General features: G+C 37.6%; 1 protein-coding gene across 2 annotated transcripts in view; it reads right to left on the bottom strand.

Moving 5' to 3' along the window:
- Nucleotides 1-15,048, bottom strand: part of frmd4ba (FERM domain containing 4Ba) — a 54,367-nt gene that overhangs the window by 2,468 nt on the left and 36,851 nt on the right. The window contains exons 12-22 of one of the 2 annotated variants that reach the window (XM_081380926.1): nt 8,381-8,457; nt 7,632-7,770; nt 7,349-7,490; nt 7,119-7,252; nt 6,903-7,019; nt 6,578-6,806; nt 6,308-6,355; nt 5,693-5,816; nt 4,933-5,097; nt 3,090-3,799; nt 2,271-2,394 (exon numbers count right to left, since the gene is read on the bottom strand). In XM_081380926.1, the coding sequence (XP_081237052.1) occupies nt 2,271-2,394; nt 3,090-3,799; nt 4,933-5,097; nt 5,693-5,816; nt 6,308-6,355; nt 6,578-6,806; nt 6,903-7,019; nt 7,119-7,252; nt 7,349-7,490; nt 7,632-7,770; nt 8,381-8,457 (2,009 nt within the window). The remainder of the gene's footprint in view (nt 1-2,270; nt 2,395-3,089; nt 3,800-4,932; nt 5,098-5,692; nt 5,817-6,307; nt 6,356-6,577; nt 6,807-6,902; nt 7,020-7,118; nt 7,253-7,348; nt 7,491-7,631; nt 7,771-8,380; nt 8,458-15,048) is intronic. The other variant, XM_081380927.1, reaches the window with a different exon arrangement.

Genomic DNA, 15,048 nt, shown 5'->3' with positions numbered 1-15,048 from the left:
AACCACTGGCAACAGCGCCAGGCACCTCTAAAGGCACGGGCAATGGGCTTCTCCTGCCCGGAGTCATCCACCCGTACTCGGGTGGGTATCTGTCCATTAGAGGGTCAGGAGGCGGAGCCAGCAGATGGGGGTCAGGGCTGGTTTGGGAGGAAGGGTAAGCAGCAGTCAGTCGGACCATTTACTCACTTTTTATTTTGTTGCAAACACGTATGACTTTCTTTCTGGATCTCATAAATGCTATTTTGTAAAGTGTCTTTAGTCATAATGGACTGAGGCCGGTGCTGCATTACCGTATTTTACATTTGATGTGTATTTTTATGCCTTAAACATTTGGTTTTAATGTGCAATTTATGCGAACTAGATCAAATTATTGGCTAATTTGCCAGCAAAATTGTTTAAGTTAATGGCCATCTCAGAGTTTCCTGTGTAATTATTATACAAGCTATTATTGCTTTCTCTATAAAGAAAATTTTACATTTGATATATTAAATTAGTTTATTTATATATATATATATATATATATATATATATATATATATATATATATATATATATATATATATATATATATATATATATATATATATATATATATATATATATATATATAACTGATAAATGTAGAGTAATAAATATAATTATAAAATTTGAAATTATTATGTTTTTACACTACCATTCAAAAGTTCGGGGTCACTAAGACTTTAAAAGTTTTTTTAAAAGAAGTCTCTTATGCTCACCAAGGCTCCATTTATTTGATCTAAATACAGTAAAACAGTGATGATATTGTGAAATATTAAATCAAGTGTTTCCTATTTGAATATATAAAAAATATATTTATTCATGTGATGGCAAAACTTAATTTTCAGCATCATTACTCCAGTCTTCAGTGTCACATGATCCTTCAGAAATCATACTGATATGCAGATTTGGTGTTCAAGAAACTGTATCAATGTTGAAAACAGTAGCTTAATATTTTTGTGGAAACAGTGATCAATTATTTCAGGATTCTTTGATGAATAGAAAAGAACAACATTTATTTAAAATAGAAATATTTTGTAACATAAGTGTATTTACTGGCACTTTTGATCAATTGATTGCGTCCTTGATGAATAAAAGCAATAATTTCTTTAAAAAAAATCTCCAAACTTTAGAATGGTAGATTATGTGTTGTCACCCTAATAGGTCAACAAAAGAAAAATCCTTAATGTTGCATCTTGTGAAGAATACTGTGACTTCAAAAGACAGAAAGAATATAATGGCGTAAGTCGTATGGATACAAATAGAAGCTCCATTATGAAAACAAGCACTCTGGTCATTCTATTTGCATATTTATAGAAGAGAGAAATCTATACAAGTTTGGAAAGACATGAGGCAGAGTGTGAGTAGTACACAAGTGTGAACTACTCCTTTAAAAGTTGTTTGGAGGAAACACAAGCAAATTTAAAAAGACAGCCATGCAGTCACATTTTTACAACACACAACAAGCCAGACATCCTGAGATGCTGACTAAACATCAATCACGCTGAGTACAGACATAGCAACCCCACACGGCTGGCCGCTTTACTTACTATCAAGGGCTACATTTAGCAAATGAAGCTTTATTAACCCTTGCATGTCTTGCACCACCAGATAGAGGCGGGGACAAACCCATCTGCTTCATCTGAAAGCAAGAGGAGGATGGAGGAAGAGGAGGAGGAGGAGGAGGAGGGAGTGTGGAAGAACAAGCTTGGGAGAAATGAGGAGGACAGTACTGAGGGCTGGCAGGGAAGTGCCAAGCACGTTTAGGGTGTGAGCTGGAGTCATGTCTGTGAGGGAAAGAACGGTCATAGCACAACAAAGCGTGAGAGCAGATAATGCACCAGCACTCCTGCAGAATTAACCAGATGCATTGTGTCAGGCAAGCTGTTAGCTTGAACATGCCCTAATGAACTGTAGCATATCAGCTAGATAGTGGACACTATGGCAAACATCAAGAAAAAAAAAAAAACATTATTCAAACTAGCATTTTCTTTGAAAGTGTAAATATCTGGGTGGTTGCTAGAGCATTTCAAGGTCTTTTATAGGATGTGCTTACTGGCCAAGTCAAAAGAGCCCACTATAAGCTTGAGACCTTCATTCAAAGTGTGTCTTAAGGGATTTTTATGCTTTTTATTGTACAGCGCTATAGAATCACCAAGCACACCATTAGAGGCATGCCTCTGGTTAAGACGGTTCAGATAAAGGCTAATGAGCTAATCAGTAAAGGACGATGGTGCACAGTAGAGTCATACCTGCTCTGTAATGGGTGGCTGTGATGGACTGTGTTGTAGCCGTAGGACTGATGATGGTGTGTGAGAGGCATTTCATACTCTGACATTGCCATGACTGGTCGACTGTGCCAGTTTCCCGAACTAACTGCGATTACATGAAGATGAAAGGAAATTAATGAAGGAGAACCTCATGTAGATAACATTGCTGTTTAAGAGAGAAGAAAATGATTCTGCATTCAAATCAACCAAAACACCCATGGTTTTAGACTAGCTAGGCTGATTAAATAGCCGATATTTGACATTGAAAAAGAAAGATGCCCATTAAGACAGCTTCAAATCTACCAATAGCTTTTTTTGTAATAAAAATATTAAAAACAGAAAATGTTTACTATGTAAATATGTAAAACACGCGTTCATTTAATTAAAGCAATTTTGTGAAAGCCTCATTTGCCATCAACAATTTAATAATTGTGTGTTCAATAAATATTGGCATCTAGCCTATATTTGAAAATAAATGTTGATGATAAATATTTCAAATATAAGAAGGAAATTTGAGGGATAATAATTTATAATTATTTTGATTTAAATAAAATCCTTCCATCTAAACAGTAAGAGAATATTGCATTACAATACTGATAAATTGTGCTCAATTGCCCTGACAATAAGGTCACAATGAAAACCACCTTAATGCTCCTAGAATTGGCTTCTTTTGTCTTATGCATAATTCTTTTCATGTTGGTGTAAAATGTTTTCGAGAGATTCACCAATTTAAGACGCCCGTTGAAGCCCAGAAGTATTTGTAACACGAGGAAACAGGAGGTTTTAAGAAACATTTCTCACCTGTTGAGTAGGAAGCTGTACTGTCACTGCGTACATAACTTGATGACATGGTCCTGTAGCCTAGGTTTTGCTGTGGCCCCCTGTAGGTATCATACCCTTGTTGTTTGTTCTGTCGGCTGTACCATCCACGCAAGTGTTCCACCACTTCAGCCCTTTGCATGTGTCTGGCAAAATTCTCATTCCTGGATGGAGGACGGTTCCTTGGTGGCCTTAACGTGGCATAAAGGTTATGAGCCAAACCGTCTATCTCATCATGGCCGTAGTTCCCATGAGGGTCATGTCTGGGGTAGGAGGGGTTAACATTATAGTGTCCCTCCATCTCAGTCTCATACATATACGGTCCATTTGGATAAACTTCAGGTTCCATGTACCGCGGATATCCAGTGACGTAATAGGCTGTGGTGGTTGGCTGTTGCCGAGGCTGGGATGTATAACCACGTGTGTCATTCTGTGCTAGGTTAGGCATGCTTCCTGTGTTGGCGTATATGTTGCCCTGCCTCCTCCGATGTCGGTTTTTGGCACGGGAATGGCAGCCAGGTGCAGAGTACTCCACGCTGGACTGGCTGGTGTAGGAGGAGCCATCGTCAAGAATCTCAGTGCTGTTGCTACGACGAGGAGAAGAGATGGTGAAGACAGGCTCGGATGGTTCGCTTTCCGTATGGAACTGTGACTGAGATTCCAGACTGCCACTGCGCTGCCGAAAATGAGTGCTTCATGCAGGAAGAAGCAAAATAATTCATGAAAACATCGAAATCATAACTAAAAATCATTTTAAAAGACATAAGAAAAACATTTCTTCTCTGCATTTCTCCTCTTCTCTAGCTTGCTTCCTAATCAAGTTGTCTAATAAATCTGGCATTTTATATTACAAATAATTTTGAATTAAAGTGTCTGCTAAATGCATAAATGTAAATGTGATAAAATAAAAATATATAATTTAAATAAAACAATTGTATTTACTGGAGACGTTACATTAAAAGGATAGTTCACCCCAAAATTTTAATTTAGTCACCACTTACTCACCCTCATGTTGTTCCACACCTGTATGAGTTTCTTTGCTCTGTTGAACACAAAAGAAGACATTTTAAAGAATGTTGGTAATCAAACAGTTGATGGTAGCCATTGACTTCCATAGTAGGGAAAAAATACTATGGAAGTCAATGGGTGGCGTCAATTGTCTGGTTACCAACATTCTTTAAAATATCTTCTTTTGTGTTCAACAGAACAAAGAAACTTGTATAGATTTGGAACAACTTGAGGGTGAGTAAATAACGACAACATTTTTGGGTGAACTAACCCTTTATTAAGACCGAATAATGTTTCACACTGGTTTATGGCAATTTTGCAAACACTTTTCACATTTCTGGGTTTCTCAGAAGCGGAAGTTGTCAAAGATGGGTAAACTTCTATAGCGATAAATGAGAGAATACATTAAATGTATTAATTTTTTTGTGTGTGTTCCCTTTTGCTCAAATAGCAAATAAAAAAATTAAAAAAATCGGGAGACTGATAATGGCAGTCAGAAGAAACGTCATTTTTACTGTCACTCCCATTGCCGCTGTATTAGAAAAACTCTCAAAGCAGCATTAACTAGTTTCTTTTAATTGAATGCAAAGGTAATCTAATACAAAGTATGGTGTTATAAATGTACATACATAAAAAAAAAAAGCATGGAACTTAAAAAAGCCTTACTTTTCGAAGCCTGGAAATCCCAGACATTTACAAAGAAAGGAACAAAGACAGTGTTCCTACGATCATGGGAAGTCTTTATTCCTTAACAATTGTCATTCAGGGGGCCTTGCTAGTGGGAGGGTGATGAAGAAGGGTTGATTGTGTACTGTACCTGAGCTGGACGCTGCTGTAGGCGTTGCGGGGAAGTTGCGGGGTGGGGGGCATGCTCCGCGAGTCTGAGGGTTGTCGTGAGGGTTGACAGTAGGGGCTGCTGTGTGTTGATAAGGTGTCTCCATGTATATAGGTCACAGGTTCTTGGACTTCTCCATAATTTAATCTAGAACACAGATAAGAACAACACTTTATCAAACTTCCTTCATGGGTGGAGTTCTTACCGCATACAAAGCCTCCAAGGAAGTACAGAAAAACTTTTCACGCTATACCACCCTTGTACCTAGTTAGATCTAATACAAAAGCTCATTGGTTTTAGAGGAACAAATGATTAAATAACAAAAGACTGAATTACATCTCATTTTACGAGCAGACTTCAGCCGTTTGGTCTCATTGAACTTCCACCTCACTGGCTCATTCTATTAATGCCCGTTGTCCCTGTGAGATTTTCCAGAGCAGCTTTCCTGTTTGCTTATGGCCCTTCCGCCCCCACTTTGCGATTATTGCTAGAGTTTTTGCAGTCAAGCAGTGACATGCTTATTCCTGGGGCACTATTTTTAACACTGTGAGTGTTTGGGCTGATAAGAGGAGACTGTGAAGGAAGAAATCGAGGCAAGGGAAGACTGGAATGCAGGGCTGATTCCTTGATCACATGTCTCTACTAGCTCAACTGGCCCAAAAGTAAACAACAGCCAGAGGCAGGGAAAGGTAAGAAGTGCATAAGATTAATCCTAAAGAGCTGTGGTTGGTGGGCCTCTCACCTGCTGTAGTTCTGGTGATCGTCATTTCCGTGATCTGAATTGTATGATGCAGTGAAGGAGTTTGACGAGTTAGGGCGTGGAGAATACTGTACTGAACGTGAACGTTGTCTCTGCGATGGCTCATCTAAGACAAAACAAGTTAACAAGATTAAGAGAGTAGCCACCGAGACAGTCTAGCCTACAGCGATAAGTGCTTGCAGGCATTTATACACTACTGTTCAAAAGTTTGGGGTCAATAAGATTTTTTTCAAAAGAAAATAATACTTTTATTCAGTTTTATTGACAAAAAGTGAAAGTAAAGACATTTATATTACAAAAATATTTCTTTTTCAAATAAATGTTGTTCTTTTGAACTTTCTATTCATCATAGAATACTGAAAAAATTTCCAATCAGTTTCCACAAAAATATTAGGCAGCACATCTGTTTTAACATTGATGACAGCAAGAAATATACCTTGAGCACCAAATCAGCATATTAGAATGATTTCTGAACGATTCTGCCGAAAATGCTGAAAAACGCTTTTTGCCATGCAGCCATGGTGAGCATAAGAATAAAAAGACAACCCCAAAATTTTGAACAGTCGAGTACTTGAATTCAACACCAACAGTACTCACAATCTTCCAAATTTAGGCAGTCAGAAAGGCTGTCAAGGTTCACATCATCTGCAAAAACAATTAAGATTATAATTATTATTTCCTTGCCGCCATGATCCATTTCTTCAACTAGCCTAAAACATTATCTCATCACAAGTAAAGCATAAACTATAACGGTCAACAGAGTGCCAAGTTTACATATGCAGTATAAGCATGCATGTTTTCAATGTCCCACATATTTTGACCAATACATTTATATAATCATGAGTAATCGTTAAACCAGATATGTACCAGCAATGATGACGGAAGCTCTTTGTGTGGGCTGCTTGCCAATCTTCACTCTGTAACAATTAATCTCATTTTCAATCTCCTGAAGTTTTTTGGTAGCATCCAGAAGGTTTCTCCTGCGTTTCTTCTTCACAGTTTTACAGAGCTCATTTTCATAGGCAAGTTTTTTCGCTGCCTCCACAATCTTCTTCTGGAGCGCAAAGCAGCCCTCCATGTTTCTTAAATGAGGGTCCTGCAAGGAAAACAACAACATTCAATTAGCATAGAGGAACACAAAATGCAAGGAGTTTTTGCAGCATTTCTGAGAAGAACGAATGAGACAACCTACCGCATCATAAGGGAAAAGATCATCCAATTTGAAAGCAGTTCCCATGCGCCTTCGAACAGTGGGGGGCTTCTCTCCTGATGCCAAAGGATACTCCTTAGGTAACACACCGGTAAGCTCCTGGTCAAATAAAAATAAAAAGCAAAGAAAAATCTTAAAATAGGCCGGTATAAATTGACAAACTTAAAAGACTGTAAGGATATATGACAAGCCACTAACAGCTTCCCGGAGGCAGATTTTCTTCAGCTCTTCTTCCTTTAGTGCCAGAATTTCACTTAAGCTCTTCTGTTTGTTCTTCAGTTCATCAATCTTCTCTTTCTTCTGTTCCTCATTCACATCATTGTCGGCAGAATCTAAAATGAAAGCAAAAGCAAGCTCAATCATGATATCAGTTTGATCGACAAAGTTCTTTAGGCTGTTCTTGGAATAAATGAAAGAGATTGTCTTACTGGAAGAGACCAAACTTCCATTGCTGGCCATGATGAGCTTGTCTTTACTCTCCATGCTGACCAGCTTACTGCTCCTTGGAGCTCCAGTCTCTGAGAGATCCATGGCAATATCACCCAAACTTCTTGCTGTAGTTATTTTAGCCTTTAGGTTAAAAAAAAAGAAGGAGGGTTATGACATCATCTCAATTACTTTTGCATGATATCAGCGCAGAGACAAGCAATGATTTGTGCATTTCTGAATTTATGAGTATTAAGTATTAAAGATGCACTAATGCATACTCACTTTACTCTGTTTGCGGTCCAGGTAGAATTGGTGTTGGCTGATTGCCATTACCCAGATGGTTTTGATCAGAGAGTGGCTGGCATACCACGTGTGGATGACCTGACCAGACTGACCAAATGTGCGTCTAGAAGCTGTTCTTCTATGGATTAACACATGTGCACATTGAAGTCAAACATAAACACATTCCTCATCCTATTTACGGTCAATGAGAAAGCTAGTTTCTGTAAAGGATATTTTTTGCATGGTATTCAAAGATGAATATTATATGCTTAAAAAGGTTGATTTAGTCAAACTAAATAGTTCTTAAATGGATAAAACTAATACAATTAAATGTTACTACATAAAGCAGTTTATTGGGTTTCCTGATATTTGATACCAATTGACAATAAGGCAGGTTGGTGACACTAGTACGGTAACAATGTACAGTGGTGATATCATCTTTGTTTACAGAGCAACCTCAGCCTGTATTACTACTACAGCGTAAAGTGACCGATTGCTTCACTGCTACATTTCAGTGTTGGAAACCCATCAGCTACGTCAAAAATGCTTTGCATCACTAACATTTACTTAGTCAGTCTATTAAAAGGTCATGTCTTACAGTCTGAAAGCGCAAAAATAATGCTGAACGTTTTACGGTAAAAACAGATCAAAAACTGTGCTCATTGAGTGCTTCTGTCTATCTCATTCAGGTTTGTCATGTTAAAGTATATTAAGGCTCAACCTAGTGTATATATGTCTCATTTTCTCACCTCTGAGGGTCGTTGACCTCTACGGCAAACTTCTTCTCACGGAAATACAAGTTTTCAAGCTGTTTCCACAGAAAGAGCTACAGAGAAAAAGGAAATGATATTTAGACAAGAACTATATTAGGAACACAGAGAAAAAAAAAAAAAAAAAAAGAAGCATTTATTTTCATTGAGCATTCATTTCTATGATTTGCATATTTCTTTGTGAGATCAAGAACTTTTACATCCTTGTATTTCAGTTATTTTTTCTTTGCTTTCTCTGTCAAAGCAGGGAAAATGCATTATTAATTCCTAGAAACATTATATGCTGAATTCGCTCACAAAAACAATGACTAGATCATATGGTTATTGATATATTTAGCTAGAAGCACGAGACAATTGCTTCAGGTATAAAGCCAATAAAATCTAAGCACGACAGAAGCGAAGCGTCCACTGAGCTTGAACCTCAATTTGGCCCTAAAGGGAGAGCACTGAAAAACAGATCTGTGGTAAAAACATGGCCAAAACATCTGCAATTCATGTGAACTATCCTTTCAGATCTTTTTTCTAGAGCTCCGTCATAGCTTTTCCCAGCTTAGGGCAGGGAAAGTACAATATCCAAATACTATCAGCATGCGGGGGTGAGGATTTACTAGGAATGTTAATAAATGCTCCCTACCAGGTACTGCTCCAATGCACCTCTGAGTAATATTCATAGAAACAATACGATCCGAGCATGGATCTTACAATAGATTTGACTGCTAAGAGCATATTAAAACTTAACATATTTCTGACAGTCATGTTTAATAACAAACAAAACTAATAATGACAACTTATTCTAATTTCAAAGAACTTAAAATGGACCTTACCAGATCAGTTAGTAAGCCTGTAAAATCCCTTGATAGTTGGACAGGTTATAGTCCTGTATAGTATAGTCCTGATCTAAAGTTTCCCACAGGGTTGTGGCTTCCTTGAACAATACTCGCTTGTCTGCTTTCAAAGAGACCAAAAGGTGTTGCAAGAGTTTCAGAAAAGTGAGCCCCGCCTCTTCCCTCCCTCTTTCTGTGACATCACTGGCACCTCACTTTGCTCTTACTCACCTTGAGCAAGACTTCTCTTTAAGAACAAGTACTACTCTCGGTTTCCGCCTGCCAACTATGCCATCGTCTCTCTGAAACTCTCTAACTCACACATGTAATTAAACCTTCGCAACTTCATTCTTTCTTTGCAGTCACCTCCCTCTTACTCTGATACTCGCTTCCTGTCCTTGTCAAACCAGACAAACAGGTTACTCTCACTAAAATACACACGCATAGAAACACGCATTCCTCTTCTTTCATTTTGGGAGGGGATTTAGAGCATTGATCATAATGTACACCCTTTCAATAGCTATTCATTAATCCGTTTTCCTTTTCCTGATGGGTCTCATTTTTACAGTCTGAATCTTAATCCGTCACCTGTTGTTTTGGATGCTCGCTCCCTTACGCTTCCCAAGGCAAGTATGCGAGGAATCTACTACTTTCTTGTAATCATTGATGGCTGGCCATGGCACTCTTCACCTCCTGGTGAAAACAGCATGCCTCTCTCACAGTGACTAAATAGCCAAAGCGACAGCAACAGGGAATGTCTCACTATCTGACAACATGAAAGTTCCCTGACCTGACCTTCTCTGACATTTAAAACAAATAACTAAAAGTATATACTTCTTGTGTCGATGTCGAAAGGTGGTACTGATTACTTAAAATAAGCAGTATAAACACACGACAGACCCAAAATATTCCTATTTTTCAATTTCTAAATAAGTCATACTATTTTTTTTTTTTATAACAAAAACATATGATAAACCATTATAATGTATTTTTGTGACAGAGAAATACCAAGTGCAAAATCAGCTAATTTAAAACCAGGACTGGGTGAGAGAAAACTATTGTTAATACACGAACAGCAGTCATTTAGAATGCTGAGTGAGATAAGCTATTTCAGCATAATTCTTTTAGCCAATTAAATAAGAGATAACTAGATAAAGTCTGAGGGGAAAATGAGAGCATGCAAATGGAAAGACAATGGGAACAATCATCAACACCTCAGACTGTCTGTGACTGATAAAGCAAGACAGGCAGGCACATCTAGGAAGTCTGCAGAAGTCAACGACAAAAAAAAAAAAAGTGAAATTACATTAAATGAACAAAAAATAAAATAAAAACCCTACAGATGATGTATTTTAAAGTATCACTGATCTTGATGTAAATGTAACATGTGATACCAGTTAGCACCAGAGATTTGTTTAGCACCAGTATCGATAACTGTGGATTCAAATCGGCATTACACGAATCTAAAAACAGGCTCATTCATCTGGATGTGTGAAAGTATATTATTTTATAATCATACACACATTAAACTCTTTCATGTCACTGGGATAATGATGATGCCGTGCAGAAATATGTTGCGAATATTGACACACCCTCATGATGCATCACTAGATCTTCAAAATAAGCAGTGTTCACAGAAGTGAAATGCACTTTTTTTTTTGAAAAAAATACAGTTGACTAGCTCTTCAGACAGTTAGGGAACAAATTATTTTAAATATGACAAAGAAGCCACACCAGACACCACCAACACACATGATCCAACATGGACTCATGTATGAAATGCTGTTTATTTCAAGGCACGTTGCAAAACTAGATTGTCTGGCATAGTGTTAAAATCTCTGATGTGTCTATGATTTGTCATCACCATATTTACAGACAATCCAGATGCAATTGTCAGCTCTGAATTATGACTCAAATATATTCTGCATCCTCCTCTCTCAGACAAGATACACTCAAACACACACAATCCCTATGGAGGTAACCACAAATAAATAGTAAACTGTTTAGAAAGAAATATGAGCGAGCTGCGCTTGCCTTGCTTGTGCAAAAATCGCCACCTTAACACTGGGGTGTTTTGGGTTGTTGTCAAGTTTTTACTTTTCAGGTAATACTTTATTAATTTGCTTTCAATTTAGCAAACAACAGGTTATCTTTATAATAATAATCACATTTGCTGCTTTTATATTTTAGAAAGGGAATCCCTTGCAAGGGGATCATCACATTTTGGCATCAAAAAGTTTGAAAAATCCTGAATTAGAGGATGTCCCAGTGAAATAATATACAAGAGCAGAGCATTCAGTGTAAACACAACCAAAATTAAGAAATTATTAACCAACATCTGATAAGCAATGTTAAGATCTACAGAAATGTTCCTATTAAAAATTGGGATAAAACTGGGGACAGACTAATGACTGGACTGAGTTTTTTCACTTAATTTACTGCTTTCATGGGGCATCAGTTCAGAGCCCGGGAAAGTTCAGACAAAAAGTTTCAGAGCTTCTTTTAATACTGAAGACTCCCAATAGCTCTTGCCTGTGGAGGAGTTACAGCCGCGAGACCCCTCGCTCTCCTTTATGACCCCCTGCTAGGCTAATTGTGTTTTATTGCTTGATCAATTGTCTGGCCTGAGTGAAATGCACAATGGCGGTCAGATTTGCATAATGAGCTCGGCGTGCTGGAAGAAGATGGGGGGCGGGCGGACACAAAAACTGCCCTCTTGGCAGGAAGCACAATCAATACTGGCCAGATGATGGGTTGCACTCTGACAGGGCCTAGTGTACTTTCAAAAAGAGACAGTTAAAACACTCAGTCGAGTGGGAAAAGACACACAAAAAGGAGAGGGATGGAATGAGAGAGAAGATGACCAAATGTGTTAGCTTTTTTGGTCATGGTACCTTGCAAAAATGTGAATTTTTTGTGCTTATATGTATATATATCAAAGTATCCTAGTAATACTATATGATAGATTCACTATACCATGGTACCACCACATCTTTCTGTTCATCTTTCAAAAAGAGATAAAGAAAGGATTTCTATGTTTACTCTCTAACTCTCCAGTAGCAGTCCTAGTTTTGCCAGGAGAAGAACTGATTGGGGTTCTGTCAATGGAGCCATTCCCCCTTCAGACATCACATTGCTGGCATCGCTCCAGTTCCTGCTCCCCATGAAGCAACATAATTACACCCTCCACAGGGAGGGGCTGGTGTTCATTGCAGCCATGCAGCAGGGTTACAGAGTGGGACATGCCCATTAACACTCTAGCATTGGACTGAATATACACACACACCCAGCTGCATCCTACAAAGCATTGGTGTAATGGATGCCAATTAACAGACACTTTAATGAGTGAGGTTGGGGTGAAATTTAGAAGTCCTCCTCATAAAAAAAGAGCAATGGTTACTAATCTCTCATATCCTTGAAATGTGATAAAAATGTGGTAAATGAGAATGTTTATTAAAAATGCCAATGAACACAAAATAAGAGCTAAGCCTGATAGCCTATCTCAATAGGACATTTCTGGGAAAAACATATTGCACACAAAAATCTGATTGGCTGACTTGGCACAACCTCTGGGATTTGGGGAGCACCAATCCACTTGGGAAAGAAGTTGGGTTTACAAGGTACTGGGTTAATACTATTACTGCTTCTAAGGATGAACAAAGCACTGGATTTGCCAGCTTAATGGCATTGAAATCTGGAAGTTATTTAGAATTTTTTAGGCACTCGGTAGCAAGCAATCTAGAGTAGATGTCCACAAGCAGAATTGTACACTACCGTTCGAAGGTTTGGAGTCGGTGAGATTTGAGATATACAAATGAAATATACAATTTAAAACAACTGTTTTAATATATAACCTATTCCTGTAATGGCAAGGCTGAATTCAACATACATTACTTCAGTGTCACATGATCCTTTAGAAATATTCTGAAGGAATATACAGGGAGGAGGGCAATTATTTCTATTTTGCCTATGTCATAATAAGAGGTAAATCTGGCGTTGGTGGTGAAAGCATTAAAGGTGACCTATTATGCCCATTTCTAAGATATGTAAAATAATTATCTGATGTCCCCGGAGTGTGTGTGTGTGTGAAGTCTTGGCTCAAAATACTCCACGCAGGGAACTACACTAACCTTTTCCACTGGTGGCACTTGCGCTACTAACTTTTTCAGTTACTGGCGCAAAACATGATTTGGTCGCACAAATTATTTATAGTAAGCTGCTCTGGATAATAATAAACAATAATGAAACTGTATTACATACAGATGTGCTTTTTATTTTACTTGCCATCTTTTAAACCACATGCCTTCTTGTTTTTGTTTTCTTTAACATTGGTTGGGATAGATTTTCTCCTAAATGGATTTCAACATGCTATGGTTGGCACAGATGGGCAGACTCCTGAACTCTTAAGTAGTGATGCACCGATGTGAAAATTGTGGTCGATACCGATAATAACCGATATTAATATTGCTGTTATGGCATGAAACAGTAAAAAAAAAAAAAAAAAAAAAAACCAGGAACATTGTGTACAATTAAGATAGGCTACTTAATTTATTATTCCAATGGCAAAAATATTGTATCACGATTCACGATTTTATCACGATTCTTTTTTATGTTGGTTTTACTATTTTGCGACTGAGCATTACAGCCAAAACTTATGTCCATATTTTAAAAACAAAGCCTTGGGTAACAAAACATATATAAAAAAATGGCAGACAGGGGCGAAGATAAAAATATTTGTCATCATTTTCTTTGTTATTAAATATTAAGATCAAAGATGCACATTACACATACACAACTTAATATACAAATTAAATAAAGTGTTTTATGTTTTCAGCTTCAGTAGGTGTATTTAACAGTAGCATTGAAGAAAGTAATTAAATGAACAAATATGAAAATAAAACAAAATAGACTTCACTGTATAAATTATACATTGATACTTATTAAAGCTACTTCAGTCAAGAGCAGTGAGTGATTTTCTCTTTGCATTTTGTTGTTTTATTAACAGTAAAGGAATAGTTCTCCTAAAATTTCAAATTGTCATAATTTACTCTCTCAAGTTGTTTTAAACTCGAAGGAGTTTCTTTCTTCTGTTGAAAATAAAAGTTATTTGGAAGAATGTGGGTAACCAAACAGTTGATGTACCCCAGTGACTTTTCTCCTTTGGAAGTCAATGGGGACCAGCTACTGGATAGCCACTTTCTTCAAAATATTAATATTAGAAAAATATTAGAAAATATTAGAAGGAAATTAATACAGGTTTGGAACAACATTAGAGTGCGTAAATGATTTTTGGGTGAACTATCCCTTTAAGGACAAGCGGCAGCGTGTTTACTATTGCTACTGTCTCTTTAAGAGTTGCGCGCGACGCGTCTAATATACACGCATTTGACAAGCAGATTTACTCAATTTTCTCAAGTTTGCTTTCACTTTAGACATAACCGACTTTGTTTATCTAAACCTTGTGTGTATTTAACAGTATAAGCACAATAAGACTCGAAAGATAACTTAGTCCAGTCCAGTATCCAGGCGCTGGTAGACAGGCTTTTAGTGCATGTGAGCTTCACATGTACGCGCTGAGGAAGGAACGCACACGTTAGAACACGTTAAAATATAAAACGTTAAATATTAAATGTAAACTATAGCCCGTCAATTTTCATTTTACAATTATCTTCTCTCTCTGTGTGTGCGCGTCCGTGTTTGTAAGAGAGAGAGAGAGCTCGCGCACCACTGATACAATGGTAGGCTACGTTTTAATCTAAGTAACGGTCTCGGGGCTGAAGCCTACTTGATGTGTTGAATGCTCAGAGCACGTTATAAAACGTA

This window comes from Scardinius erythrophthalmus, assembly GCF_964197995.2.
Source record: "Scardinius erythrophthalmus genome assembly, chromosome: 12".
In the NCBI taxonomy this organism is placed as follows: domain Eukaryota; kingdom Metazoa; phylum Chordata; class Actinopteri; order Cypriniformes; family Leuciscidae; genus Scardinius; species Scardinius erythrophthalmus.
This window is presented reverse-complemented; position numbering and strand designations above follow the sequence as displayed.